We start from the raw sequence: 25,538 nt of genomic DNA on the forward strand, positions 1-25,538 counted from the left end.
CCTGCTTATTGCTCGATCGTCACATGCGCCACGGGGAAAGCCCTCAACTATCGGTCCGGCCTTCTTGGCTTTGGTTCAACTATGTGGATCCCTTTCTGCGTCTACAAGGGTCTCGAGGGCGCAGTATAGTGACAATAGTCTTGAGACGCAAAATAAAGGAGGTCTGACCAGACAGATGATTCTTGTCAAGAACGGCAGAAATATTCTGCTTTCACTGTCCTCCTTCATGACGGACTGGCCGAATTTGGCCAAGAGGCGATTTTGAAAGCTAGCATTTTAGTTTGACAAGATCATATAAACATTTCGTACGGGCTTCGATTCGATTGGGTAGCCAATTCGACGCGGTGATTGATCGGCCGGTACTCAAGAACCGAGAGCAATCTCCTACCAGGTTGACGGGCGCGATCGTGAGCTTCCAAATGGGGAAGACGAGGCCTCGAACTGTTGAATATATTGTTGTGACAATGATGAGTCTCGCCAGAATGCATTTCCGGACCGAAGCATGGAATGGATCGCTGCACACGGAGGCCAATCTTACATGATTCGATCGACCGCCAACACTTAAGCGAAGGAATCAATTGTCGCAACACTGGCGGGGACGGCCCAGCTCCCAAGACTTCGGGATCCACTGTCGACCAACGAGCTGCCGCGGATACAAGTGAAAATCACCCGGCCGGGCAATGACACCGCACGGCAGCGTTTTGTGTGGATCGTTGACAGAAGAGGGGGCGTTTGGAGCGATGGAGCTATATGCGGTAAGCTCACACGTAAGCGAGGGGAATGTCGGCAACCAACAGTCTGTCTAGTCTCCACTGCCCCTAGATTTATGGATATTGACTGCATGCTCGTGAGATTTACATAAGTAAACGAATACCGCTCGAGAGAGAAGCACAGGAAGCCCGATACGAGAAGTCTCTCTGCCGTAAATCTTTTTCTGACACCCGCCTCGACGCCGAGTAGTTCGCATCCCTCGTCCACCATCATGAGTTCCACCGCTGAGTACAAGATCGGCTTCACGGTGAGTATTCAAATCTCACTGCACAGACGCAATAATTGAGACAAGATTTTGTTCTTGTGGCAGCGGCTGATGTATGATCGATGGGCTGACTATTCTATCTAGACGTTCCAGAACGTGATCAATAATGAGCTGACCTCGACAGCGAGGACTAGGCATGGAGTGAATCCAAGTACGGAAGAGACCCTACCGGAGGTGCCTCTCTCCGGGCAGAATGAGGTCGACCAGGCCGTGGCAGCCGCCAGGGCGGCATTCCCTGCGTGGCGTGCCAAGACCTGGGATGAGCGTGCCTCACATGTCCAGAAGCTGGCCGATGCGATCGAGGCAAACCATGATGAGATCCGGGATCTCTTGGTCACAGAGTCTGGCAAGGCGTTCTCCACAGCCAACATGGAGATGCAATTCAGCATTGGACACCTGCGCGTGACTTCCGGGCTTCGCATCCCAGACGAGACTGTCGAGGACACAGATGAGCGTACTGCAGTGGTTCGGTATCGCCCTCTCGGTGTTGGTTGTGCAATCGTCCCTTGGAACTGGCCTCTGCTGCTTGGTGTGGGGAAGATTGGACCCGGTGTCATGGCCGGCAATACGATCATCGTGAAGCCCTCGCCCTACGCGCCATACACCCTCATCAAGGTCGCTGAGTTGGCCGCCAAGATTTTCCCTCCAGGTGTTATCCAAGTGCTCAGTGGAGACGAAGCCCTGGGCCCGCTCCTGACTCTGCATCCTGGCATCAACAAGATCAGCTTCACTGGAAGTACCGCTACTGGCAAAAAGGTTGCGGAGGCTTGCGCCAAGACAATTAAGAGGCTTACTCTCGAGTTGGGCGGTAATGATGCAGCTATTGTTTGCGATGACGCTGACCTTGCTAAGGTCGTGCCAAAGGTGTGTTTAACCTGAGGTTGTGGTGATTGATAGAACATGTTGAGGCTAATCTGTACAATAGGTTAGCACCCTTGCCTTGATTAGTTCAGGACAAATCTGTATGAACATCAAGCGGATATGTGAGTTTGAAATCTATTATGCTGCGCTTCCAATCTCACCAGGGCGTTGGAGAATTCCCCAAGTCGTGTTCGTGGAAAGAATACTGATAAATAGCAGATGTTCATGAGAAGATTTATGACGACTTCATGAAGGCCATAGTGGATTTCATCCGCAACAACCTCAAGCACGGGCCGGCGGCGGACCCGAACACGGCAGTTGGCCCCGTTCAGAACAGCATGCAGTATGCCAAAGTTCTGAATCTTTTTGAAGCAGCCGACAAGGAAGGATGGAAGATCGCTACTGGCGGTCTCAAGGAGAAGAAGGAGGGCAAGGGTTTCATCCTACCCCCAACCATCATCGATGACCCCGCTGAGGGCTCGCGGATCGAGGCTGAGGAACCCTTCGGACCAATCTTGCCTGTCATGAGGTGGTCAAACGAGGCGGACGTAGTACGTCGCGCCAACGGTTTTGACTCGGGACTGGGTGCCTCTGTCTGGAGCAGCGACATCGCCAAGGCGACCAAAATCGCAGACCAGCTTGAGGCCGGTAGCGTGTGGGTGAACACCCATTTCGAGGTTGGCCCGCACATGCCTTTCGGTGGACACAAGCAGGCTGGTTTGGGGATGGAATGGGGAGTTGTCGGTCTCAAGGGCTGGTGCAACCCTCAGGCATTCTGGACAAGGAAGGACTGAGCGAGCTTGGACACGAGTAAAAATATTCACATCACGGGATGTTGATTCAAGCTGCAATACAAATTCGTTGAGCAATATATAACATCCATTCCAATCAAGAATGATTGTAAACGTGGTATGAACGCCAAAGGACACTTGCTGGGAGATTTCTACGTATTACATTATATGCCCTTCCTCATCTATATGATCTCCTTCTCCTGACGCGTAATCAGCTGTCCATTGGCCAAGCACGAAGCTGGCTTGGGGTTGCAGTATCCTGAATATCTATTCTGCTGCCCTATTGTTGGCGGCCCTGGTACCGGACGGGAATTACACCTTCCTCCACCACAAGCGGTCCCGGGCGCATAGTTGCAGGTCTCTACACAGGTAGGAGTGAGCGTTTTGCTTGTTGAGCAGCGCTGCACGCTCTGGCACTGATACCCTTGGCTGCAGTAGTAATTGCCATTGGCATTAACGCTGCAGTCCCTGAAAGTAGCGCTTCGCCCTCGTCCATACACACCACCTCCTGCTGAAAGATCGTCTTCAAGGTTGCTGGAGTCTATGGCAGGTGTCTGGTTGCTCAGAGATGATAAGTACTCGGCCATGTTGAAAGAGGATGGTTTCGATGAAGGCTCTGGGATTCCTGCAGAATCATCGGCTGCGTCCTTGGAGCCATTGTTTGAAAATCCAGTGGAGCCGGCAACGCATAGCGACGCATTTCTCCAGATTGCATCCGCAGTGTATTGCCATAATGCCGCGTAGTTGAAAATGGTCTGTGGGGTCCAAAATATTCGACAATCTGCTGCTTCGTACGTGAACTGAAGGGGCGTTTCGTCGTCCTGCCGTACTTGGTCTCGTAGGTTGATGCCTGCGTCGACGATATAGACGTCGTTTGCAGTAGTGCGATTGGGAATGAAGTTGGCATCAGGCGAGCCCGCGGACGTGAGAAGGCTCTGTGCAAAGTCTATATTTGCGTCAAGGACAGACACAGAATAGGATCGTGCTCCGCGACCTGCCGCTACACCCTGCATAGGTCCCGTCGTTGGGCGTCCTCCGACAGCAACAACTTTCACCTGTGCTTGATGGTGCATCATTTCGACAAAAAGAGCACATGCGGAGCCGCATATACCGTCCGTCAACTATAGTCAAGAAAACAACACAGTTAGCTCTGGGAGACGCTCGTCCGTGTCCAAAAATTCATACCAGAACGATATCCTCAGCAGCGTATGGAGGAGTGGCTCCTGACGGTGGTTGGTATATGGCAAAGCTACCATATTCATCGCCGATTGCGCTCGAGGTGAAGACTTCGCTGGACAAGTTGTAACGTTGCTAAGGTTTCAATAGTATCAGCGAATGTATGAGACTTGAACATGCGATATTGAGAGGGCATAATGGAGAACGACTTACGTTTGTTGTAAAACTATCGCCATTGTTTTCATAGGGGCCATAAAATTCCGCCCATGAAGTAAAGTTAGCATTCGTATCAGAATTGATTCGAGTAATTGCGATCCATTCATCAGCTGCCAAAGTCTCATACTCTGGGCTTGTCGTAGATAGGCCAGCATAATACGCAGTCAAGGAAGTACCCATGACATCTGCAGCTTTGTGAGCTCGCATACGAGACGCGCCATACGGATCTACGTTGGGGAAAAGCCGCTTGAACACATCGAAAGCAAGCAGTACCTCTCCACCGGTGTTTTGTTGGAGATCAATGACTATCTTTTCAACCTCGCCTGACTTGCTCATGCTGATGAATTGATCCACTGCAGACTGAGCTGTGGTCAGTGCTTCACCAAACATGTCGAAACTTGGTATGCTCAGAACTGATGTGGAGGACGTGTTTAAAAGATATCCTGGATATTCATTAGTGTGGATGCTGTAGATAATGGACTGCTTTCCTACGAACCTGTGATGTAACCTCCTCCATAAATACCCAGATCTGGCTGAGCAACATCAGCTGCTGGGGGATACCAAAATTCGGTAGTGCCCCAACCTGACGGTGTTGAAGTACTCATTGATGCTGTGGCCGTGGCCGTGGCCGTGGCGCTCGAGAACGACCCCGATGTTGATGCAGTTTCACCAGCGCTGTCATCATCTGAGGTGGGATCATACGAAGCTGGCCAGAATCCTAGGACGAAGAAATTGTAAAAGTCGCCTCCTGTTGCAAGTGGACCAGTCGGACCCTGACTCCAATAGAGCCCTAGGTATCTATCGGTGAGCGTAGTTCCGTTTTCAAAAGTAAAACTGATATTGTCCCCAGGATAGAAGAGTGTGTTGCCACTAAAGGAATTGAAGTATCCTTGCACGTCTTGTGCGCCACTGAGCATCAACTGATTCCAGTCGGCGTGTGGTTCTGAACTGCCATATGAATTGTTGGTGGCGAATGCATCGAGATAAGTTGTCACTTCTTGACCGTTGATTGATTTGAGGGCGGATGGCTGATAGGTCGTAAAGGAAATGCTATTGTATACGTCCTCTGCGTCGCGTCAACTTTCGCTCTTGACGACAAGGAATAAGATTCAGAGATGCGCACCGGCCAAATAGACTTTGGGAACTTCAACCCCATCAATGGACAATGACACTATGTCATACGGACTCGCAAATGTGAACGCAGCGAGGATGCCGGCGCTTAGATAGAGATGTGCATCGTGAGCTGAGCCCAACAGGAGCTGCAAAGCCACTTCAAACTCATATTGATTTTCGAACGCACCGCTGCTGACAGCCTCTTGTAGCTCAGAGAGGCCAGCAAGCAGATCGACACCTGCTTGTTGGTAACTCGCTGGTGGGTTCTTCAGGTATGTTAGAGTGCTTTGGAATTGGAGGGTATCGTTCCAGTATGCGATGAATCTGGTGGCAACGGCTGCATTAAATGGCACGCTCGTCAAACACTCATATACAAGGCTGGCGTTGAATACGTCCTGGCCTACTTTGCGTCAGTATGTGCCAAGTTGAACAATTATAAGGACAAAGGAAGGGACCTCATACCACCCAAAGCATTCACTATCTGGCCACAAGCAGGCTCTGTCTGTTGGGAGTGACTGACACTTGCAAACAAACCGAGATAGAGAAAAGTAGACACCCACTGCAAGAAGGCCATGATTGCTTTGCTTCAAGAACAGTTACGGAACTCGATTGCCTCTATGGAAGTTGTGCAAAAGTTCCTAGACTTATAAATTCCCAGGTTACATTGCCGCTTGTCTGGGTCATTCAGCCGCCATTCGGCCCTCAAAATAACGGGGGAAATGGGTGTGGCACAATGTGCACATTCTTGCACGTGGTGGCTTACACAATTCATGCAGACTACTTCCTGGTGCAACTTGAGTCAAGACACTTGTCAGAATGCGAGCCTTCGATTGGAGGGTGAACTCCAGAAGGATATCGAAGGATGCATGAGAAGGGAGGCCAGGCCTTGCAGCTGTGTTGCCTGAAAATCATCAGCCGCAATCTCCACTGCCATCGAGGCATCATCAGACTACCGTAATCTTACAATGCAACGCACCATTGGCTACCCTTGAATTTAGCTTCACTTGGCTACAGGGGACGATATAAAGGACAACCGAATCTAACGTACTTTTTTTACATTTTCGAATCTGATGCGCTCTTCCCAGATGTCCGAACACCGGGACGCTCTGGGCAATAATTCTTCCAAGACAAGCTCCAAGACACAGGCGTTAGTGCAGACAAATGAAACGAAAACACCAACCTACTCGACTTGAGAAGCTATGGCCGAATCGCAACACACACATCTGTACGCCCCGTTGCCCGGGCTAAGGTGGCTGCGACTCTTGAGAATCTTGTCTGTCAACGAAAAAGAGATTGTGTGCTCGCTTGAAGCATTTGATATGGCCAAGCTGCCGAAATATGACTGCTTGTCCTATACTTGGGGCGACCCGATGTCTCGGGATCTCTACCCTCCTGATACTCTTCAGAAAGGAATGTCTGCGTCTTGCGACAGGCATATTCGGCACGCAGATGGAGCTATCGTCAAAGTCACCGAGAACTTGGTACAAGCTTTGAGGCACCTAGGCGAGTCTGGCTATTTATCGTCGCTCGACAACCTAGATCCACTATACCTATGGATTGACGCCGTCTGCATCAATCAGGAAGACAATGATGAGAAGAGCTCACAGGTCGCGATGATGGATGTCATCTACCGCAACGCCGAAACCGTTGTCATATGGCTTGGGGAAGAAGACTTCCATACTGAAGGTGCTCTAAAGACCATGAGGGCGCTAGCAGAAGTGAGCCTCAAAGGTTTCGAGGAGGCGCCCTTTTTTGATGATTATGATGCTTTTACTGCCTACGATACACTGCTTGAGGCTGGCAAAAGTCTCGGGTTGCCTGACATCGAAGCTGGAGAATGGCGGGATTATGCCGCATTTCTCCAACGAAAATGGTTCGAACGCATCTGGGTTGTGCAAGAAAAGGTCTTTGCTCAGAATACTGAGGTCTTTGTGGGTCACGAAAAGCTTTCTTGGGATCATATTGTTAAGGCTGCGTCTACCTTGAAACAGACTGGGCTGGCAAATCCATTGCAAGCACTTTATCTCTTCGCCTTGGATGGCTACGACTACTATCGCAACGGGAGAGTCTCGAGACTTTTTGAAGATCGTCTGAATAATCACGAAATCTTTGCAGACCTTTCCCCGATTGGTTCTACTCACACAACACTGGAAACGCTCTTGTACTACTCGAAAAAACTCAATGCCACTGAGCCACGAGACCATGTATACGCGATTCTTAGCATTTGGGAATCGAGCCAAGACGGATCATCGACATTAAGAGGTATTCGGGTGAATTACAAATCACCAATTGCCGACGTTTATGCTGAGGGCACGGCGTTGGCAATCGAGGAAACTGAAGACCTTGGAATTCTTGCACTGGCGGATCACAGAACGAGCACTGCAGCCTTTCAACTCCCATCATGGGTACCTGATTACAGTCGAAAGGCTGAAAGTCAGCCACTAACGCGGTGGCCTCGGAATAAATATATGGAGTCGCCTGCAGGAAGATGGAATGCAGGTCGCGGGCTGAGATTTCGAGGGCAGTTCGACAAAAGTAACAGAAACAGCTGGAAGTTGCCCGTCCGGGGTCTTGAAGTGGACACAATTGAAGACATCGGACCGACATATGAACAAATCGACCGCGAATACCATTGGTTTTCACTACTCCAAATACTGTTGGACGGCTGCACCCGTGATCAGCCTACGGGGGAGTGGTCTTGTTATGAAGCATTCTGGAGAACGCTCATCAAAGATACATTCCGGAATCAACCTGCAGGAAAGGAAGCGGAAAATGCATTCACAACTCTCATCATGCACCGTGTTCATGGACTATGTGCGCAGGCACATGGGCTGCAGGAGAGCATTCAGATTTTGCGCGGCAATAAGGGAGACCTTGCTCAGATGACGCGCGAGACAAATGAGTTAAATATACTTATACCTCTTTTAGAAAAGACCAAAAGACTGCTCTCCGGATTGTCAGAGAGACTGCCACAAATTTCCACATGGTCGAAAAGCTGTGATATTTGCTACCAAGGGGAAGGAGATAGCAGCACAGCCGGAAACAAAAGCAAGTTTGAGCACAAGAGCGATGATGAATACGAGAGCATGTGCTCGTTGAGGGACATTGAGTCAAGTTTCTGGGTGGCTTACTCTGGAAGAAGGCTTTTTAGGACTACCAAAGGATTCTTTGGCATCTCGAACCAGGTTCTCGACAAAGGAGACAGCATCTGGATCTTGGCTGGGGCCGAGACGCCGTTCATTTTGAGAAAGGAAAGTGGAAAAGAGTGGATCATGGTTGGCGAGGCATACATCCACGGTCTTATGTATGGAGAAGCTTTAGAAGACATGTCAAGCCCGCTTGGCGATATACTCTTGGTTTGATCAAGTTTGTGGTGATTTTTATTTGACCTCAATAATCAACTACGAACTTTACAAAATGGTGTCCTGGGAGAAAGTGGAAGAATAGAGGTGTTTTGGGTATGCCTCTTCGTCTGCACATGCCGCTTGCTTGAACTTTTTCCTATTTGAATTGTATGAAACAGTGGCATCTAACCCCCCCCCCCAGAGGGGGGAGGCAAAAGAGATGTCAGATGATCTTGAAGGAAATCTGCGCGAATAACATAAACGAAATTCCCCGCCTCTTCGAGATAAGGACTTTTCCAACTGCACACGTTGAGATTCAGGCCGATGCTTTCTGCCTTGATCGTGTAAAAAGGCGAGCAAAGGGGCTCAACTTGTGTCTTTGAATTTTCTAGACCACATTTCCCGGGGTTCATCATTGTACACACGCATCGACGAAGAGAGTGTCAGCAGAGTGTGCTCAGACGTCCCTCAAAACCGCCTGAAGAGGTGAGTATCCGAGCAGACCAAGGGCGCACAGTTCGTATAGATAGCCCCCACCAGGTCCTGAATGATCCGTCTGCCGTGTGGGAACAGCATACAGAAAACCTCATCTGTGTCAGCGTTTTTTGTACGACGGATAAATTGGGGGCCACTCGAGACCGATATTGGAGAGCTGGATTCATTTCCTGCAAAACTGGCTGGTTTAAAGATGCCGGCGACGTGGCCTTGATTGAGCTTTCGCGTGTTCTGATCCCCCGTTCAATACACTCGAGGTCCTCAGAGAATTCAACGCGCTGGAACATGCACTTGATGCTGTTCCAAATGCAGCGATGACTGAAAAGGCTAAGATGGATCTTCTGCTTGACTTCGTCGAACGAAATGGTTGGTAGGATTCCTGCTGGCTGAAGACCATAATGCACATTTCCTTGATTAGTCGTGCAACTAGATCGTAATTGCCTATAGCGACACCGAGGACTGCTCTCGATCGCATAGATCAGATTCCAATCTGGAGATGACCCGTGATCTGTGTAGTAGTCGTTGATGTGCTTCGTAATGGCTTCAAAAAACCTTTCTTCCTCCCTCGCGACAGTGACAAGTTCTATCTTGTATCATCTGCGATGGGCCCCATCGCGCGCATCGCCATAGGAGCCGACGTTGGGGAACATGCCCTGTGAGAAGATGGTGAACTGCGGCTTCTTCCGGAGACGGTCTGGCTCGAATTACGAGTCCTCAACTGCGGAATGCTGACAACTTCCTCCTTGTCAAGAGTCTCAAAGATGTCAAAATGACCAGGCTACGTGCGATGATGTCAAACTCTCCAATCGGAATGAAGATGAGTCGTTGCATCACAGCCTAACGTCGTTGAAAGATTGGGGCTGGCGACTAGAGCTGCAAGTGCAGACAATAACACAAGGCTGGAATCGTTGCATAGAAAAGCCGCAGAGTGAAGTGCACCAGGTTTATGGTCGATGAATTGCTTTGCAGACCTCAGAGATACGAAACATAAAGTCGATGTCAGAATTTGAATATTTCAAAAGCGTTGCCATCAAAGTAGCGAACAAACCCGTCCAATCTTTGCGCCTCTGCGGCTTTACGGCGGTAAAACCATACCGGGAGCGTCGCCTCTGTGCCTATCAGCAAGCGATATCGCGTCATAGAGTTTTTCCGGGCGGAATCCTGGAATTTCTAAGAGCGGCCAGAGCGTGAGAATTAGGTGGAGGGCGGAGAAACGTGTACAAGAGGATACTAACTAGGAAGTCTTTACCATCCAAACGAGACATTTGCAAATTCGATTTAGTGGTATAATATCATACACTATCCATAGGTTTGAAATAATTAATACTACAAATAGTAATGTCCAAGTCTGTAAGACAGTACAAATGCCAAGACTTATATGCCCATTGAATGGCGTGTCAAAATCCAGAGGCGCTTATTGTCGCCCTTTCACGCTCTTCAGGCGAGACACGACAACCATTATATCGGGTGAACCTGAAGATGGGACGGGCTCACATAAACTTAGGGCTATTCTGTGTTGGTACAATGAAAAGTAATTATTGAATGGAGCCCCCAACAGACTTGTCAACCCACGTCGTCGCCAGCCCCTTGTCCACACAGGCAGTCGTAGCGAAGACCCGGCCCCGGTTGAAAAGACACTGAGGGTCATACTTGGACTTGATCTCCAGCAAGCGCGCAAAGTTGTCCTCGCCCCAAACCTCGCTCGCGACGCTGAAGGGCGCGAGATAGTTGGGGTAGTCGTAGATGGCGGGCTCGCCGAGGGTCTTCTCAAAGTCGCGCAGGTAGGCCATCATGTGGTTCTCCTCGCGGTCGTAAATGTAGGCCTGGTTGGTGTGATTGGTCCACTCGGCCGATGTGAGGGTGATGTGCGCACTTGTGGAGTGCGGCCAGGCTGTGTCGCTGTCGCTGGCTGGCAGGTTGCCGTTGAGGCCGGGCAGGAGGTCTTGACGCACGTCTTGTCAGCTTCCAGGTCACAAGACAGGCTGGCAGATTAGGGGTATTGGTTCACTCACACTCGTCCACCCAGATGGTGTGGCCAGGATCCTCACCACGGGCAATCATCCCATAGATCGTGTCCTTGTAGATGGCAAATGTCTGGTTGTAGAAGTCAACAGTCGAGTGGGTGTGACTCTTGCCATAGAAGATGCGCTGGTAGCCGTAGGGATAGTTCGTGAGGAGGTACTGATCCAGGCTCTTCAGTGTCCATTCCTGGATGGCGATGGAGGAAGCGCCTTCGTAGAATGAAGCAAATGTGTTGTTGAGTATGGTCTCGTTACCTCCGAAGTACACCGCGTTGAGCTGGAAGACAAACTCGCGCTCGCGCAGCGGCACAACCGCGTTTGGCTCCTGGGGGTCTTTGTAATAGTACAATAGTGCCGGGAACGCGTCAGGATCCTCATTAGTCTCAAAAAAGTCCGTTGTCTGCTGGAAGACATGCGGAGCTTGATCCTCGGCCCAGTCGATAGTAGCAGTGTATACAACGCCAGGGTCGGGATATCTTGAGTGTCTTGCATCAGCATTCATGATCTGTAAACAATTCTGAAAACTCTTGATATCGTAAAAGATGAGAACACTCACGCTTGAATGTAGAAGTGGGTGATAACCCCAACCCCCATCCATCCAGCTCCAGTGCAGGCCCAGAAGAGGTCCGAGTACTCATTGTAAGGGTTGGCGTAGATGACTTGTCCGTCGAGCAGAACCACTTCCAGACCCACTAGATTGTCGTTGGCGATACCATACTTGTTTGTCTGGAATGCGATGCCTCCACCGAGCAGGAAGCCGCCAACACCGATGGATGCAGCACGGGGACCCAGAAAGGCCCATCCGGTACCCTCGAGCAGGCTGTAGACGTCGCCGGCTTCATTCCCGCCGCCCACCTTCAAGATCGGCCAAGAAGTGCTGGGGCTGGTGGAGCTCACGTTGGCTCCGCTGGCAAACTCAGTTTGACCAAATTTGTGCCTTGAATTTCGAATTAGTAACTACGGTTTGTTTGCATGAACTGGATCGGCAGAAGCCACTACTTACAGGTCGATTATGACACTGGGAGACTGTGCTCCTCCAAAGTCTGCATGACCGCCGCCCACTGCAAGTGACAAAGTCAGTCACAATGCTAGCAAGAACAATGGTTGGGAATGTTTGATGAACAATTTGAGAACAATACATACTAATGGCAAATCCATTGTCACCCCAGAAAGTGTGAGCCGCAGAATAGAATTGCATGATGACGCTGACGTCGACTGTGTTTTCCGGGTAGAGAATCAACTCAGGCCAGATCTTGCGCTGCTCAGTCCAAATTCTGGCAATGGTCTGCCCGTAGCGGAAATCTCCTTGGCGAGAGATCTTGGATGAGTTAAGCGTGAGCTCGAGACTGGCCACCGCGTCGGCCTTGCTTGTGAAATTGGAAAAGACTCCAAGAGGAACGTCCGCAACCGCAAATGTTTCATTGCGCTGTTGCCAGGCCGTAGCAGCTTGGGCAGTGGCCGCAAAGCCCAAACACGCACTGATGACGCTGCACCACTTCATCCTGACCGACTGTAGTCGTAAGACTTGGGCAGATGAGAAGTCAAAATTATCACGGCCTTGGTGCAAAGTGCCACGTTGAGGGAATGACGACCGTCATACAGTCTTGCAGCTTATTTAAACCCTCTCATGACATCTCTATACCCCCTCAGGCATCCCTATTGTTATTTATTGACCTCTCCTCCCACAATCACCCGAGCTGCGAGACCGGGCAAAGTGGTACCTACTGGATCCACACCTGTCGATGGAGAATGCACAGGGGAGCGTAAACTTTTGGATGCCCCGAGAAGCAGTATGTTCGTTCCTTGTAATTATCCTTGGCATCGCAGTACTTTGTCGACACCTTCCCCACTCACACAATGTGGGCCTAATTTACCCGACCTTGACGTGGTCCCGGTTTTTTGCTGCGCCCTGGTACCATCCAAAATCAGGAATATCAGAGATTGAAATGTCTGATGGCCCAGAAAATGAGCACATCGTGTGCGGGTATTTACGGGGAGCAGGCCATCGGTTATAACATTACAACAACCAAAGGATAATAGAACAATCACTTATTAATAAAGAATATTTTTTCTTAGAAAAAGAAAAGAACTAAAACAAGAGGTTTGATATTACATTGAAGGGTTTATATCTCATTTTACAGCTAGATAATTGTCACGAGAGGAACATAGAAGAGGCGATTCTCTCAAGTCTTGCTCGTTCTTGTAGAATTCTGAATGAGACCTTGTCTGGCTAAGAAAAAAAGAGTAGGAGGGAAGGTTGCCTCCGATCGCAGTCAGGCCTTGAACGCAGAGGGCCTTGGGGCTGCAGGTGGTCTGTGCGCTATGGCCCACCTGCAGTCACTGAGCCTGACTGCAGTGTTGTCACAATAATTATCACCTACTATTTGAGCCGAAAGAAATCACATTGCTAGTATGACCTTATCTTCTAGTGGAATTGCATAATCGCGATGCGGGGCGTCTCGCAGTGGTCGGCCTTTTGGTGCCCCGTGTCCGTTCCCAAGTTCAAAGGGATGCTGTCCTCGATCATACCTGATGTCCTCCGCCCCGACACTGTCCACAAGTCCAGAGATGAGACCTCGTTGACAGCAGTCCATGGCCTTCCGGTCTCAAAATAGTTCCGAAGGTTACCAAAACATTCCGCTGCTGCTCTGGCGAATGAAGCCTCGGTTAATCCACCCATGTGCGGTTGAACGACGACTTTGTCTGGTCGTGAACGGAAGTATGGATGAATTCCAGCAGGCTCGTTGTCAAACACGTCAAGTCCTGCACGCCGGATTTTCCCCGTTTCTAAACTTTCCACCAACGCCTCGTCATCGACCAGTGCGCCTCGCGAGGCATTGATGAAATATGAATCATCTCTCATCTTGTTGAATTTGTCGCGCGACATGAGACCTCTTGTACCTTCTGTGAGAGGACAATGCAAAGACACAATATCGGAACACTTTAAAAGATCATCCAAGGTGTCGCATCGTCTGTAGGAAGAATTGGACGGGGCAGATACAGATCTTCCGCTGTGATTCCAATAAGCAACTCGCATTCCGAACGCTATACTGGCTTTCCGAGCCAGCAGTGAGCCAGTTTTGCCCATGCCCACGATCCCAAGGGTCTTTCCGGATGGATCCTGTCCAAGCCCAAGCCCTGCGCGCCAGAGCCCATTTCGCAAGTTCTGCTCGGCGAGAGAGGTGTTTCTCAAGACGCCAAGCACCAGAAACATTGCCATGTCGGCCGTCGCTTCACAAGTGGCGTTTCTGGAGTTGCAGAACCATATTCCCTGATTTGTCATCCATTTCACGTCAAAGTCGTTGTATCCGCATTGCGCCGACACGACGATGCGTAAGTGTGGCATAAAGGGCGACAGAAGCTCTGCATCAAATGGCTCGTATGGCTTGGGGCTTAGACGGGCCACGAGGGCCTGATAAGGCCCATATTTCGCGATGTGTTTGGGTATCTTCGCGAGAAGTTGATCTCGGTCTTCAGCGTCCAGAGTCTTCAATCGCGTCAGCACCCGTTCGCGAAGTATTCTAGTAGTGCTCAATGTTGTGAGACTCACGTGTATCTCAAACAAGTCTGAGTTGCGCAAAGCCTCTCCGCCATCATGCAGTGTCTTGCCCAACAAGAGAACGCGGGGCCTCTGGGCAGTAGAACGGACTACGGGCTCAAATGTATACGAAGATTCCATCTTGGGCGAGGATGTATGGTTCTGGGCAAGAAAGCTCACGCGTAACGGCACAACATGCAACAGAACGCAACAGCCCAACCGTCGGTCTTTATGCTATGTAAAGTTGGAGGACCCCTCGGCGATGAAAGGGCTGCGGGTCAAGTAATCCATCAAATACTCTAACCAAGGCAGCTTAGATAATTTCGATATTTTTGGCACAGCTTTGCACAAAAATTGATATCATTAATTACAATACAAAGGACTAGAAATGATGAGGAAAAAAAGACTCTTAGTAAGTGGTGAAGATTTTCTTATACAGAAAATAACATAAATATGTAAATATATATATAGCACTTTCGTGAAAGCTCACTAAGTTTTTAATTGTGGATATTTGATATTATTGTCCCCGCCGCATTTATGTTGGGTGTGGTTCACCGAAGCGATTTGCGACGAGATAAAACTGGGGTGCTCTTTGACCGCAAGCAGGTGGGTAGACTCGCTAAGCTTTGCCTTGGCCCTGAGTGCAACCCACCCTGGCATGTGCATTTTATCTAATCTAATCCATCTGCATCTCATTCCCACATGCAATGCTACAGCTCTGATCCGCAGCAGTTCCGAAACCGGCTTCCGGCGTTGACAGTACAGTAGTGACTGTAAAAGTGATGCCGATGAGCAAAGGTTGTGGGGCAACACGACGTCAGGTTCCCTCGATAACTGTGGTACAAGTGTCTTCCGTAGGCACTATCATGGTGGGCGAGAGAGAGAAGCTTCTCGCGGGTTGTTGGTAAATGGAGCTCCGAGTCAGGGATGTAAAATGCAAGAGCATTGCGCGATTTTGAAATCGGACTGTCCGCAGACACTGCTCAACCTTCCGAAGGTCCTTCGATTTACATTGTATACTTGAGTTCATATAGAATCAAGTATACAGTGGAGGCTTTTCTCGGTACTCGAGCAGAGTACGGTGGTACCACATGTCACACGCGAGCACACGTGTAGAGGAAAGGTCTCACAGCTTCACGGCTTGATTACAGAATACGCGGTTGTACATGATCACCTATTTGACCAAAGAAACATGAATCGAGCCACCAATGTTCACCGTATTTCCACTGCTCCTCTCCAGAATCACGATGAACAGCACATCTGAAAGATTATGATGCGCAGCATATCTGTTAATGGGTCCCCGATTCCACTGATGTGCGCAGGGAAGCTTATTCGCAAGACAGCGGGTCCCTTCCTGACTAGCGCGACCGGGCTTATCTGCAGCTGTGCACCTCTATGTAGTAGACTATATTCTGCAGCGATACGTCCCGTCCCGAGAGAGACGGGACTTTTGTTGCAAGCTTCGCCGAAGTCTGTGAACAGCATGCCTTTGTTCTTGCCTCCGCACTCTATGTTTTACCAGTAGAGTTCGAGATACAGCTTTCATATCCTGTGAGATGGAGACTGCAGTTTTGTGATCCAAGGAAGCTCACGCGCAGGAGTGGTGCGCTCGGAGCGGGACTGCATACCCAGGTGGAGTGCACACGAGTGCTCCGGGAAAGTGCTCAAGCAGGGGGAGCGCGCGCCTCGTGCGATCGGCCGCCGATTGGCATTCCGGGTGCGTTACTTCAGTAGAAAGCTGTAGCGAAATCGGGATGGCATGGCAGCATCTGCGTTGCGGATTGCGGATGATGCGAAGGTCGACACGCCATGCTTGTAATCCAGGGCAGACTCTCTGAACCATGGAAGAATGGCGCTCGAGTCAAGACTGGGTTCAACTCGAGGCGCAGACAGCAACTCGTCTGAGATGCTGGAACGTCACTTCATATCTCTCCGCTGCCTCAGATGACCACAGGCGTGGCCGTTTAACTGCCTGCTGGATAATTCCTAGCATTGATTAATGAACACACCCAAGTATTTGCCATCCACTAAACAACATGGGAAGCCTCGGCGTCTTAGAGCCAACTCATCACGAGGACTTGAGATTGTTCACAACTCTGAACGATGTCCTTGAAACGAGGGCCCTGACGCACCCCGACCGACCACTCATTTCCTACCCCAAAAATGAGACAGATCTTGTCGACTACACCGGTACTGAGCTGGACCAGCTTACCCGGCGAGTAGCAGTTCTTGCTGCGCAAGCACTCGGTGGACTGGGCTTGAACCATGATGACCGGCTGGACCAAAGGAAATTGGTGGTGGCAATTGTTGGCATCTCGAGTTTCGAGTATTATCTGACGTTTCTTTCTCTGCAACGACTAGGAATCACTACCGTCTTCATTTCTCCACGGTTAGCAGATTCCGGGTACATACACCTACTGAAGGAGACCAGATGTGATATTGCCATTGCCAGTGGTTCATCTTACACCACTCTCGAAAGACTACAGAACAACGGCTCGCTCCCAGAGTCTTTCACTCTTCTACCCATGATCAATGCTCAAGTTTTATCCCAGCAGTGTGATACCATTGACACCTCCAACTTCAAGCCGTTGTGCTTCGACCGGGCGCCAGGTTTCATAATTCACAGCGGCGGAACGACAGGGCTCCCCAAGCCTGTACCTCTTGCTGCCTCTGCTTGGCTCGCTCAAGCCAGTGATATTGTGCGGCGCATTCCAAAGGTCGATACACTTTCGACGTTGCCACTTTTTCACAGCTTTGGCCTCGCTACCCTGCTTCGCGCACTGGTCAGTGGGACCCGTCTGAGTCTCCTCAATGCGTCTCGGCCGGTGACCGCAACCAACGTGATCAATTGTCTGGATATCACCAATTCTGAGGCCTTGGTTACGGTTCCGTACACTTTGAAGTTTCTGGTCGAGGCGGATGGCGGCCTGGAGAGACTCGGTGCCTTAAGACAAGTCATCAATGCCGGGTCAGCAATACCGGACGATCTAGGGGACAAAATAGTCACGGCCGGCGGCAACATCTTCCATCTGTACGGACAAACCGAATGCGGCGCCCTGATGGAGCCGCCTTCTGACAGGTTGCTGTGGAGCTGGGTCACGCCTCTGCCTCATGCCAAGCCATATCTCCAGTTTGAACCTGAGAGTAGCCGCACCTCGCAGGATCTTTACCACCTCGTGATCAGGCCGGGATTGAAACAAAAGGTTCTTTCGGACCGACCGGATGGGTCGTATGGTACTAAGGACTTGTTCCAAATTCACCCCACGATACCAGACTTATGGAAATTCGCTGCCCGGAAGGACGACATCATTGTGATGCTCAATGGAGAGAAAGCCGACCCGATTCCTATTGAGGACGCTTTGAAAGTCAATCCAGAGGTCGCCACTGCTGTTGTCTTCGGAGCCGGACAAGAGGCACTCGGCTTGGTGGTAATCAAATCTCTTTCATCTGTCAATCACCTTGACGAAGAGTTCGTGAGGGCAATAAGTCCCAGTGTCGACTTGGGAAACTCACGAGTCCCGGCATATGCTCGAATAGCAAGGGATATGATCATCGTGAAGAAAGCAGGTACGCCGTTCCCGGCAACGGATAAAGGCACCATCATCCGCTCGGCGTTCCTAAAAGAGATGGAAGGGGATATCGAGAGACTATATGCAGGCAGGTCAGCCTCCAAATTCAACGCTGCCACACGGGTATCAATGTCGCATGGTGAGGTGCTTGCAATAATTTCAGAGATCGTGAAGAATGAGCTCCGATCAAAACCTTCACACGACACTTCAACCTCAGAACGGAAAGCTGTTGATGGGACGAAAAGCTGGGACGACTTATCCATCGACGCAGATCTTTTTGATCTCGGCGTAGACTCGTTACAGGCCAGCAACATTCGCAGTCGTATTCAAAGAGAAATTGATCTCTGCGGGGCATCTATAGCGACGAACGTCGTGTTTGACTTCCCAACGGTCGCACTTCTTGGTCAACATGTGATGCAATTGCACCTTGGCAACAATTTGCACTCGGAGCGAACCGATCCTGAACAACTGGCTCGGGCGATGGTAGAGAAATATAGCAACTTCGCGTCGACCGAATCCGATGTAGAAGTCACGAATGCTCCAACCAAAGCAGAGACTGTGGTAAGTAGTGCATTACTATCCACCTCCCTACCTACTTTGCACCCAAGCGAGCAACGACTAAAGCCCGCTGACATGCTGTCTTGCAGCTCCTGACAGGTGCCACGGGCCAAGTTGGGGCCCACCTCTTGTTCTCCTTGCTGTCGCGCCCTGATATAGAAAGCGTCTTGTGCCTCGTCCGCGCGCAGGATCCCCAGGACGGCCTCGCACGACTGCACATAGCCCTGAGTGACGCCGGGCTTCTGGCCGAGCTCTCTGCGACCCAGCTCGAGAAAGTCGTGGCATGCCCAGGGGACCTATCTGACCCAAATGGTTGCTTCCTCCCCAGCAACCCAGTCTACTCGCGAATCCTCAACACTGTAACTCACATCATCCATAACGCTTGGCCCGTCAACTTCAACCTCAACTTCCAGAGCTTCGAAGCGCAGGCGATCCGGCCGACCCACCACCTCATCAGCCTCGCGCTGAGATCCAATTTGAGGCCCAAGCCAACCTTCACCTTTGTCTCAAGCATTGCCACTGTCCTCAGCGCGGGCCCCGAGGTACTGGAGAAGCCTTACCCGTGGGAGTGTGTGGGCTCTATGGGCTACGGCCAGAGCAAGTGGGTGGCGGAGGAGATTCTCGCCAGGGCGGCCGCGGCGGACCACGGCCTCGAGTCGGTCCGCGTGGCGCGCCTCGGCCAAGTCGTGGGCGACAGGAGGCTTGGGCACTGGAAGACAAGCGAGGCGTATCCGGCCATCGTGCAGAGTGCGCTGACGGTTGGCGCGCTGCCTCTCATTGAGGCCGCGAGCGACGGCGTGGTCCATGACGAGCACTACTGGCTGCCCGCTGATATCGCGGGGGCTGCTATCGCGGAGGTGGCGCTGTTTCATGGCGATGAGCAGGACGATCCCTCGTTTCCGTTGTCTTATTTCAATGTAAGCAGTACGGCGCCAATGAGATGGAATAGCGACTTCGCGCCAGCCGTCAAGGATTGCCTTGCTCAGTACGGCATCCTCTGTGAGTTGGTACCGCAGCGCCAGTGGCTACGACGTCTGGAGGAGTCAGACCCGAACGTTACAAGGAACCCACCGAGAAAGTTGCTAGAGTTTTTTCGAGCACGGTATGGAAGAGTTGAGGTAGAGGGTCGCCCAGTATTAAGCGAGCCAGCCCTGGCTATCACCAAGAGATGTATGACATCACCGTGGGCGGCAGATCGGCATGAGTGGGCAGGACTTTTTGAGAAGTATGTCAGGTACTGGGCTGTGGAGTGCTGGAATCGCCCGACGGTTTGAACTAGTTCCATTCGGTGGCTTGTCTATACTTTGTGTGGGCAGAATGCTCTACTGTGGCATGCAACGATGGAGTGAAACGAGCAATATCTGCATTTGAAGTGGAGCTATAGCTAGAACCTAGATATTTACACCTCACGTGGGGAGCCCCAGTGCCTGTACCCCCAGTGACCCCCATATTCACCGTCAGCTTGAGTTGAAGGGACTTAGGACTCGCAGACGACGCTTCCAAGTGAGTAGCACGGCTGATTCCCTCCTACCGCGGCTTGTCCCTGCCACGACCTTGGGATGAGTTCAGCATCACGGCGAAGTATACGAGGCTGGTCGTGTAGACCTGATGAAGACAGTGAAGAAAAGGAAAACGAGAATGATAAGACTGAAGATACGTTTCTGCTCCGGTGCTATCCAGGCGTCAGCAAGTGGAGGTGCAGAGTACGACTTTGACGCCCTTGTGTGCGTCGGTCCCAAACATGATCACTTAGCCTAGCTGAGAGTTTCCACGGCCGAAGAAAGTATTCTGCACTGCTAGGTTCTTATAAAATAATTTTTATGTCATTCTTATTATAAGGTTGGAGTTGAGGTGCCTTCTCTGCTAGCACGCTTCTGACAGGGCGCTCCTTATCTCGGGCTAGTTCAACGAGCTCGTGAATGCATCATCAAAACACTATTACTGCTCATGAGCTGATGCTTCGCCGAAATTCATTCCTAAGTGACGTTCATAAATTGACAGTCTTAAACCGAGCAGCGGAATTGAAAGGCGGATTTATGCTTAGATCTGCATCCAAGTCACGTGTGCAGTCAGATGACCCCGCGCCGTGATTTCACTCTAGAATTTTGCCGCGTCGCGAGATTACGCCGCCCAGATTGTCCCATCTCAGATGAGCCTGATTTCATCTCAGAAGAGCTGTCAAACTCGTTTGCATAATCATCCGGTCTGTCTGTTCACTTGCAATCTACGGCAGATGGTGGCGACCGAGATCCGCATATCACAACTGTCGAATACGTCGTCGGCAGCGGGATGGCCGCCCTCCCTCGTGGGTGGTCGAGAAATGCGTCAACAGCATTGAAGCTAGCAACGGCTGAGAAAGTCATCGGCTACCAATTTAAGAATGTTGATCTTCTGTACGAGGCTCTCGACCAGAAGAGAGAAAGATTTCGCTCACCCGATGGAAAGCGGGCACGACTACGAACAAGGAACTCTCGCCTAGCCTTCGTCGGAGATGTTCAAGCAAAACTTTATTTGGCCCAACAATGGTACAAGAAGCCAAATCTGTCAGGGGCGATGTGGCAGAATATTGAGTCCGCTCTTTCCAATGAGCATCTTGGACAAAATGGGTTCTCTATAGGCCTTGACGAGTGTGGAAGTAAGTGGCTCCAACACGCATTTTTTTCTTCTCGAAGGCATTCCTTAGGGTCATGGTCATCTCATGGGAACTATTTGAAGCCAAGGCACCTCTGTGACAAATAGTGTTGATTTACCAGGACAAATGTGATTCACTGACGAAATCATAGTCCCTGACAGGATCGAGAATCGGTACGACATCGCCAGCACAGTTGAAGCCGTCTTCGCTGCTGTGCAAATGGATGGTGCCGGTGAAGAACAAGTCCAAAAGGTCATGTATCGTTTCGGTATCCACCACAAGCTCGTCACCCCTGTAGACCGTGCTTGGATACACGAGGCTGTAATATCAAAATTGACCTTGCCCAATCGATTCTTTATTGGGCATCAGTTTAAGCTTCAAGAAAAGATCTTCGAAACCAAGATGACGCAGCCAAAGGTGACGCAGCCATCGCCAGCTCATCGAATTGGGCTATGGGAGCGCATCAAGCGGCTGTGGCTGAGGCCGAACGAAAAGACTACTGCGATACAGAGCAGCTTGCGCGGACGGCGACAAATTGTTTCCAAGTTAGCCGCGCAGTCACCAGCCAGTTCCCAGTCAGTAGCCGAAGAGCCAAAGGTTGCAGCGAACGGTTCAACCGCCACGCCTTCCAAGGATGTTTCCAACGGTAGGACTGAAGTCCTTGGGGAGGACTTGTCTGGCCACTTCGAAGAAGACGACCAGGCTCCAGCACCAGATGAGATGACAGAAAGAAAAATACCGGCCCCGAAGCAGGAAGTTTCTGAAGGATCGACTTCTGGAGCACCGGCGTCATCAACGCCCACGAAGACAAAATCACGGGCCGCCCGCTCCAAGGAAGACACATCAGTGGGTGACATTGAGCCGACAGAAGCTGATTTCCAAGCCCCAGGAAATAATTCCAAAAGAGAAAAAGAGCCCAATCAGTCCAGAGAAGATAGCCGAGCGGTAGGCGTTGAGTTGCAAGGCCAGAAGCAGCCCCATGAAGATTCAGCGGTCGGGCCGGTCACGGCAAAGGCAGAAGATGTTGAGAAACTAGCAAAGCGCCTGAAAAATGAGTTGGCAGATCTGGCCACTCAGCAAAGGCAAATCGAAGAGAGATTCAGGAGGCTTCGCTCAGCAGGCAAAAAGAAGTCCCTGGAAGATATGAAGACTCTGAGAGGTGTGCTAGCACAACGAACGGTGGTAAAGGCAAAATATGAAAAGATAAGGAAACAGTTGATTAAATGAAACTGTATCAGCTGTAAGCCTGTTCGTTGTTGAGTATGGGGGAGCAAGGGAGATACTGGCATCTCTGAGCCCACTTCTTTGTGCTAGGTCTTAATAATGGTTACCTCTGCGAGATGGGCTGAACCGCCGAGATATAGGAAAGTATTGCTCCTACAAACTTTGGCGCTGTGTTTCTGTCGTCCTCCTTGCCGCTTGGAAACAACGATTAACATTGCTGGAGGCTAAGCTAGGGAGCACAGACGCCTCTCAGATTTCCAGGCGCAGCCTATCGCATATAGAACCGCAATTATACCACAAACACTCTTCGCTCCCTTGAACTCGTGTGCACCATGAACTTAGTCATCCTTTATCTCTCAATACGGCCCCTGCTCACCACCATCAAACAGCACCGGCAGTGGGATTCTAGTATGGCTCACTTGCCCGACCCTCGTGATCTCCTCCCTATCCTCATCACTCAATTTCAGGTCCAGAGCGGCAAAATACTCCTTCACCCTCTCAGTCTTCTTGGTTGTGTTGAGCACTATAACCCCCTGGTCCAACTGCCAGCGGATCAGCACCGTACTCTCGCTCACGCCATACTTGCCCGCGAGCCCCTTCAACGTGCCCTCAAGGTGCATTCCCTTAAGCCATGTGATCGGTGCCAGGCCCATGTAGCTCTCGCACGCGATGCCCTTGGACTGCAGCCATTTCGCATACTCGGGGGCGCCTTGGATGTACGCGTTGAATTGGATCTGGTTGACCACGGGCTTTATTTCGGCTGTCTTGAGCAAGTTTTCAACATGCTGCTGCCGGAAGTTCGAGACGCCGATTGCTTTGGCCTTGCCGGAGCGCTGGAGAGCTTCCATGAGCTTCCAGGCTTTGGCGACGTCCTCTTCGACATACTTGTTCTCGTTAAGGTAGGGGCTGTGGAGAAGGTATCTAAAGGGGTTAGATGAGGAGCATCCGGCATATTTAGCTATCTAGGCATCTTACAAGTCGATGTAGTCTAGCTGAAGCCTCTTGAGGCTGTCCTCGAGGGCGTTTGGGAGGTCGTCGATCTTTCCCTCGGTGAGTGTCTGCACAACCTTCGTAACAACGAACAGTTCTTCTCGCGGAACACTGCTTTCTTTGATCGCCTGACCAAGCTCGGCCTCGGTGCCGTAGCCTTCCGCGCTGTCGAGGTGGCGATAACCGGCCTTGATAGCATTTTTCGCCATAGTCACCATCTCTGGGTCGAAGGCGGAGAAGCGGTCCGGCTTGTACCAAGATGTTCCCGTGCCGAAGCCCATCTATTGTCACAAATTAGAATAATGTTTTCCGCTGTGACGGCATTTTACTCAAGGGAAACGTACCACGGGAATATGTGTGCCGTCTCGCAGCTTCGCCAGTGGAATTTGAGGATAGGATGCCATGGTTGGTGATTATTGAGAAATCTAATCTCAATGGGCAGAAGGTGTTGTTCAACACAGCTTTAGATTGATGTCCGAGGCAGATTTGACAGTGGACTGATTCACTGCTTATATGTTCGGCCAGAGCCACGCTGCCCGATTTCCAACATCTAAATGCCATTAGCCAGTGACAAGTCCAACTAAATAGCCTGACAGGGCTCTTTTGCAAGCTGCATAAGCTGGTCTCCGGTAGCGTGCCCGGGTGCGGGGCGAAAGTGGACAAAACCGTTGATATGCCGGCCTCTTCCCTGACTTGTCAACCCAGCACTGCAAGTAAGCAAATGCTGAAGATATCCCGAGGCTGCCGATTGGACCCCTTGGTCGCACTGCATCCTTCCGAGATGGCAAGCCGCTACCCCGGCTGACGAAGGTGGGCATTTCGAGCCGTGACAGCTTGGAAAACAGTTGCTTTGGTAAGAACGAATTAATTCCTTTCGATGGTGCCTCGATCCTTTGAGGGGCTACAGCAAGGATAATGGCCCGTCTTGCTTGGCTTGGCCAGCCCTGTCGATCATGGGCGCGGAATGCTGAAATGGACACCGAAAGTCCTTCATGTGCCGCATAATGAGCCTCGATATATTTTGCTCCGATTTCTGTGTCTTTCGATAGTATAATGGGACAGGCGTTGCGCAATATTCGGTGATTTTGTGAACGTCTGGGAATTGCCTTCGCTGCGGTAACGGTGTAGTCGCAGATGATCCTTTCTCCACCAGAGCCACATGCAATTGTTCCCGAAAGACCGCGTTTTAATGACTATCATCTTTTAGATGCACTTCGTGGTGGCGGTTCGTGCCTGTTTGCTTGGGCGTAAGTAAACATGCCGGATCGCACTTTAGGAATGAGCTTCAGTAGCAACACAACTTGCCGTTCTTGTGATCTGACATATCGTGTAGCTCTTCTTATCGAAAGTTTGAGTAGGCAGAAGGAAGACTTCAAGCTCAAAGGCTGCTTAGCCTGCAAGCTGTCAATGGATTGCTCGGACACTGACAGAGGCTCTCGACGTTCTGCTAATGCACAAAAGCAGACGTCGTCTCTTGTCACAAAAGTTTCGCTATAGATGATGAGGTGGGAGGGAATTCAGGAACAAAAGCGAGAGTGGTTTTCAGGCTCAAAGTAGAATTAGCAATCAACACAATTCAGAAGGTGCATGTAATCTCCTTAATGGCTCAAGTAGTAACCAACCGCGGGCCACGGGTTTTATGGCCCCCGGGACTCGAGAGACAGGGTCCCTGGGCAATGAATACGGAGCCTTGAATTGGTGGGCTGGTGGTCTATTGGAGGGTTGCCGCCAAGGGTGCATCGCCGCAGAAGCCGACAAAGTATAAGCTGGTTAGAGCATGATCTTCAGAGTTGATGATCCAAGAGTCCTGATGGGGCACTTCTCTCTTTTACGATGAGGCCTGGGACTAGCAACCGCAAAAATAAGTGAAACACTGGCATGTTACAAATTTGGATACTTAGGGTGCTGGATAGGGCAGGGCATCACCAGCGGCGTTCTTAGCGGATCAGAGCTGTTTGACGCCGAAACCACCAC

The 25,538-nt window shown here is 50.7% G+C and overlaps 7 protein-coding genes across 7 annotated transcripts; 3 read left to right on the forward strand and 4 right to left on the reverse strand.

Annotated features, from left to right (window-relative positions):
* Positions 1-982: 982 nt before the first annotated feature.
* Positions 983-2,691, forward strand: J7T55_003091 (ldehyde dehydrogenase; the record flags this gene model as incomplete). The annotated part of the gene is made up of 4 exons (XM_053138233.1): positions 983-1,018; positions 1,121-1,900; positions 1,962-2,019; positions 2,117-2,691. The coding sequence occupies 4 exons, from the start codon at positions 983-985 to the stop codon at positions 2,689-2,691; spliced, it is 1,449 nt and encodes a 482-aa protein (XP_052998958.1).
* Positions 2,692-2,870: 179 nt separating this feature from the next.
* Positions 2,871-5,767, reverse strand: J7T55_003092 (uncharacterized protein; the record flags this gene model as incomplete). The annotated part of the gene is made up of 6 exons (XM_053138234.1): positions 2,871-3,809; positions 3,874-3,999; positions 4,078-4,493; positions 4,577-5,146; positions 5,204-5,593; positions 5,728-5,767. The coding sequence occupies 6 exons, from the start codon at positions 5,765-5,767 to the stop codon at positions 2,871-2,873; spliced, it is 2,481 nt and encodes an 826-aa protein (XP_052998959.1).
* A 625-nt stretch (positions 5,768-6,392) lies between these two features.
* J7T55_003093 (HET-domain-containing protein) lies at positions 6,393-9,691 on the forward strand (the record flags this gene model as incomplete). Its single annotated transcript, XM_053138236.1, has 6 exons — positions 6,393-8,007; positions 8,209-8,497; positions 8,740-8,759; positions 8,930-9,023; positions 9,298-9,398; positions 9,552-9,691. The coding sequence occupies 6 exons, from the start codon at positions 6,393-6,395 to the stop codon at positions 9,689-9,691; spliced, it is 2,259 nt and encodes a 752-aa protein (XP_052998960.1).
* An 876-nt stretch (positions 9,692-10,567) lies between these two features.
* J7T55_003094 (fad binding domain-containing protein) lies at positions 10,568-12,554 on the reverse strand (the record flags this gene model as incomplete). Its single annotated transcript, XM_053138237.1, has 5 exons — positions 10,568-10,974; positions 11,045-11,529; positions 11,610-11,990; positions 12,057-12,114; positions 12,197-12,554. The coding sequence occupies 5 exons, from the start codon at positions 12,552-12,554 to the stop codon at positions 10,568-10,570; spliced, it is 1,689 nt and encodes a 562-aa protein (XP_052998961.1).
* A 924-nt stretch (positions 12,555-13,478) lies between these two features.
* J7T55_003095 (glycerate-and formate-dehydrogenase protein) lies at positions 13,479-14,732 on the reverse strand (the record flags this gene model as incomplete). Its single annotated transcript, XM_053138238.1, has 2 exons — positions 13,479-14,540; positions 14,604-14,732. The coding sequence occupies 2 exons, from the start codon at positions 14,730-14,732 to the stop codon at positions 13,479-13,481; spliced, it is 1,191 nt and encodes a 396-aa protein (XP_052998962.1).
* Positions 14,733-16,627: 1,895 nt separating this feature from the next.
* On the forward strand, positions 16,628-22,577 carry J7T55_003096 (uncharacterized protein; the record flags this gene model as incomplete). The annotated part of the gene is made up of 5 exons (XM_053138239.1): positions 16,628-18,721; positions 18,808-19,717; positions 20,337-20,450; positions 20,952-21,353; positions 21,502-22,577. The coding sequence occupies 5 exons, from the start codon at positions 16,628-16,630 to the stop codon at positions 22,575-22,577; spliced, it is 4,596 nt and encodes a 1,531-aa protein (XP_052998963.1).
* A 353-nt stretch (positions 22,578-22,930) lies between these two features.
* J7T55_003097 (ketoreductase) lies at positions 22,931-23,968 on the reverse strand (the record flags this gene model as incomplete). The annotated part of the gene is made up of 3 exons (XM_053138240.1): positions 22,931-23,495; positions 23,550-23,845; positions 23,909-23,968. The coding sequence occupies 3 exons, from the start codon at positions 23,966-23,968 to the stop codon at positions 22,931-22,933; spliced, it is 921 nt and encodes a 306-aa protein (XP_052998964.1).
* Between the last annotated feature and the right edge of the window lie 1,570 nt (positions 23,969-25,538).

Source organism: Diaporthe amygdali, assembly GCF_026229845.1.
Source record: "Diaporthe amygdali strain CAA958 chromosome Unknown NODE_3_length_2959817_cov_65_330692, whole genome shotgun sequence".
Lineage (NCBI taxonomy): Eukaryota > Fungi > Ascomycota > Sordariomycetes > Diaporthales > Diaporthaceae > Diaporthe > Diaporthe amygdali.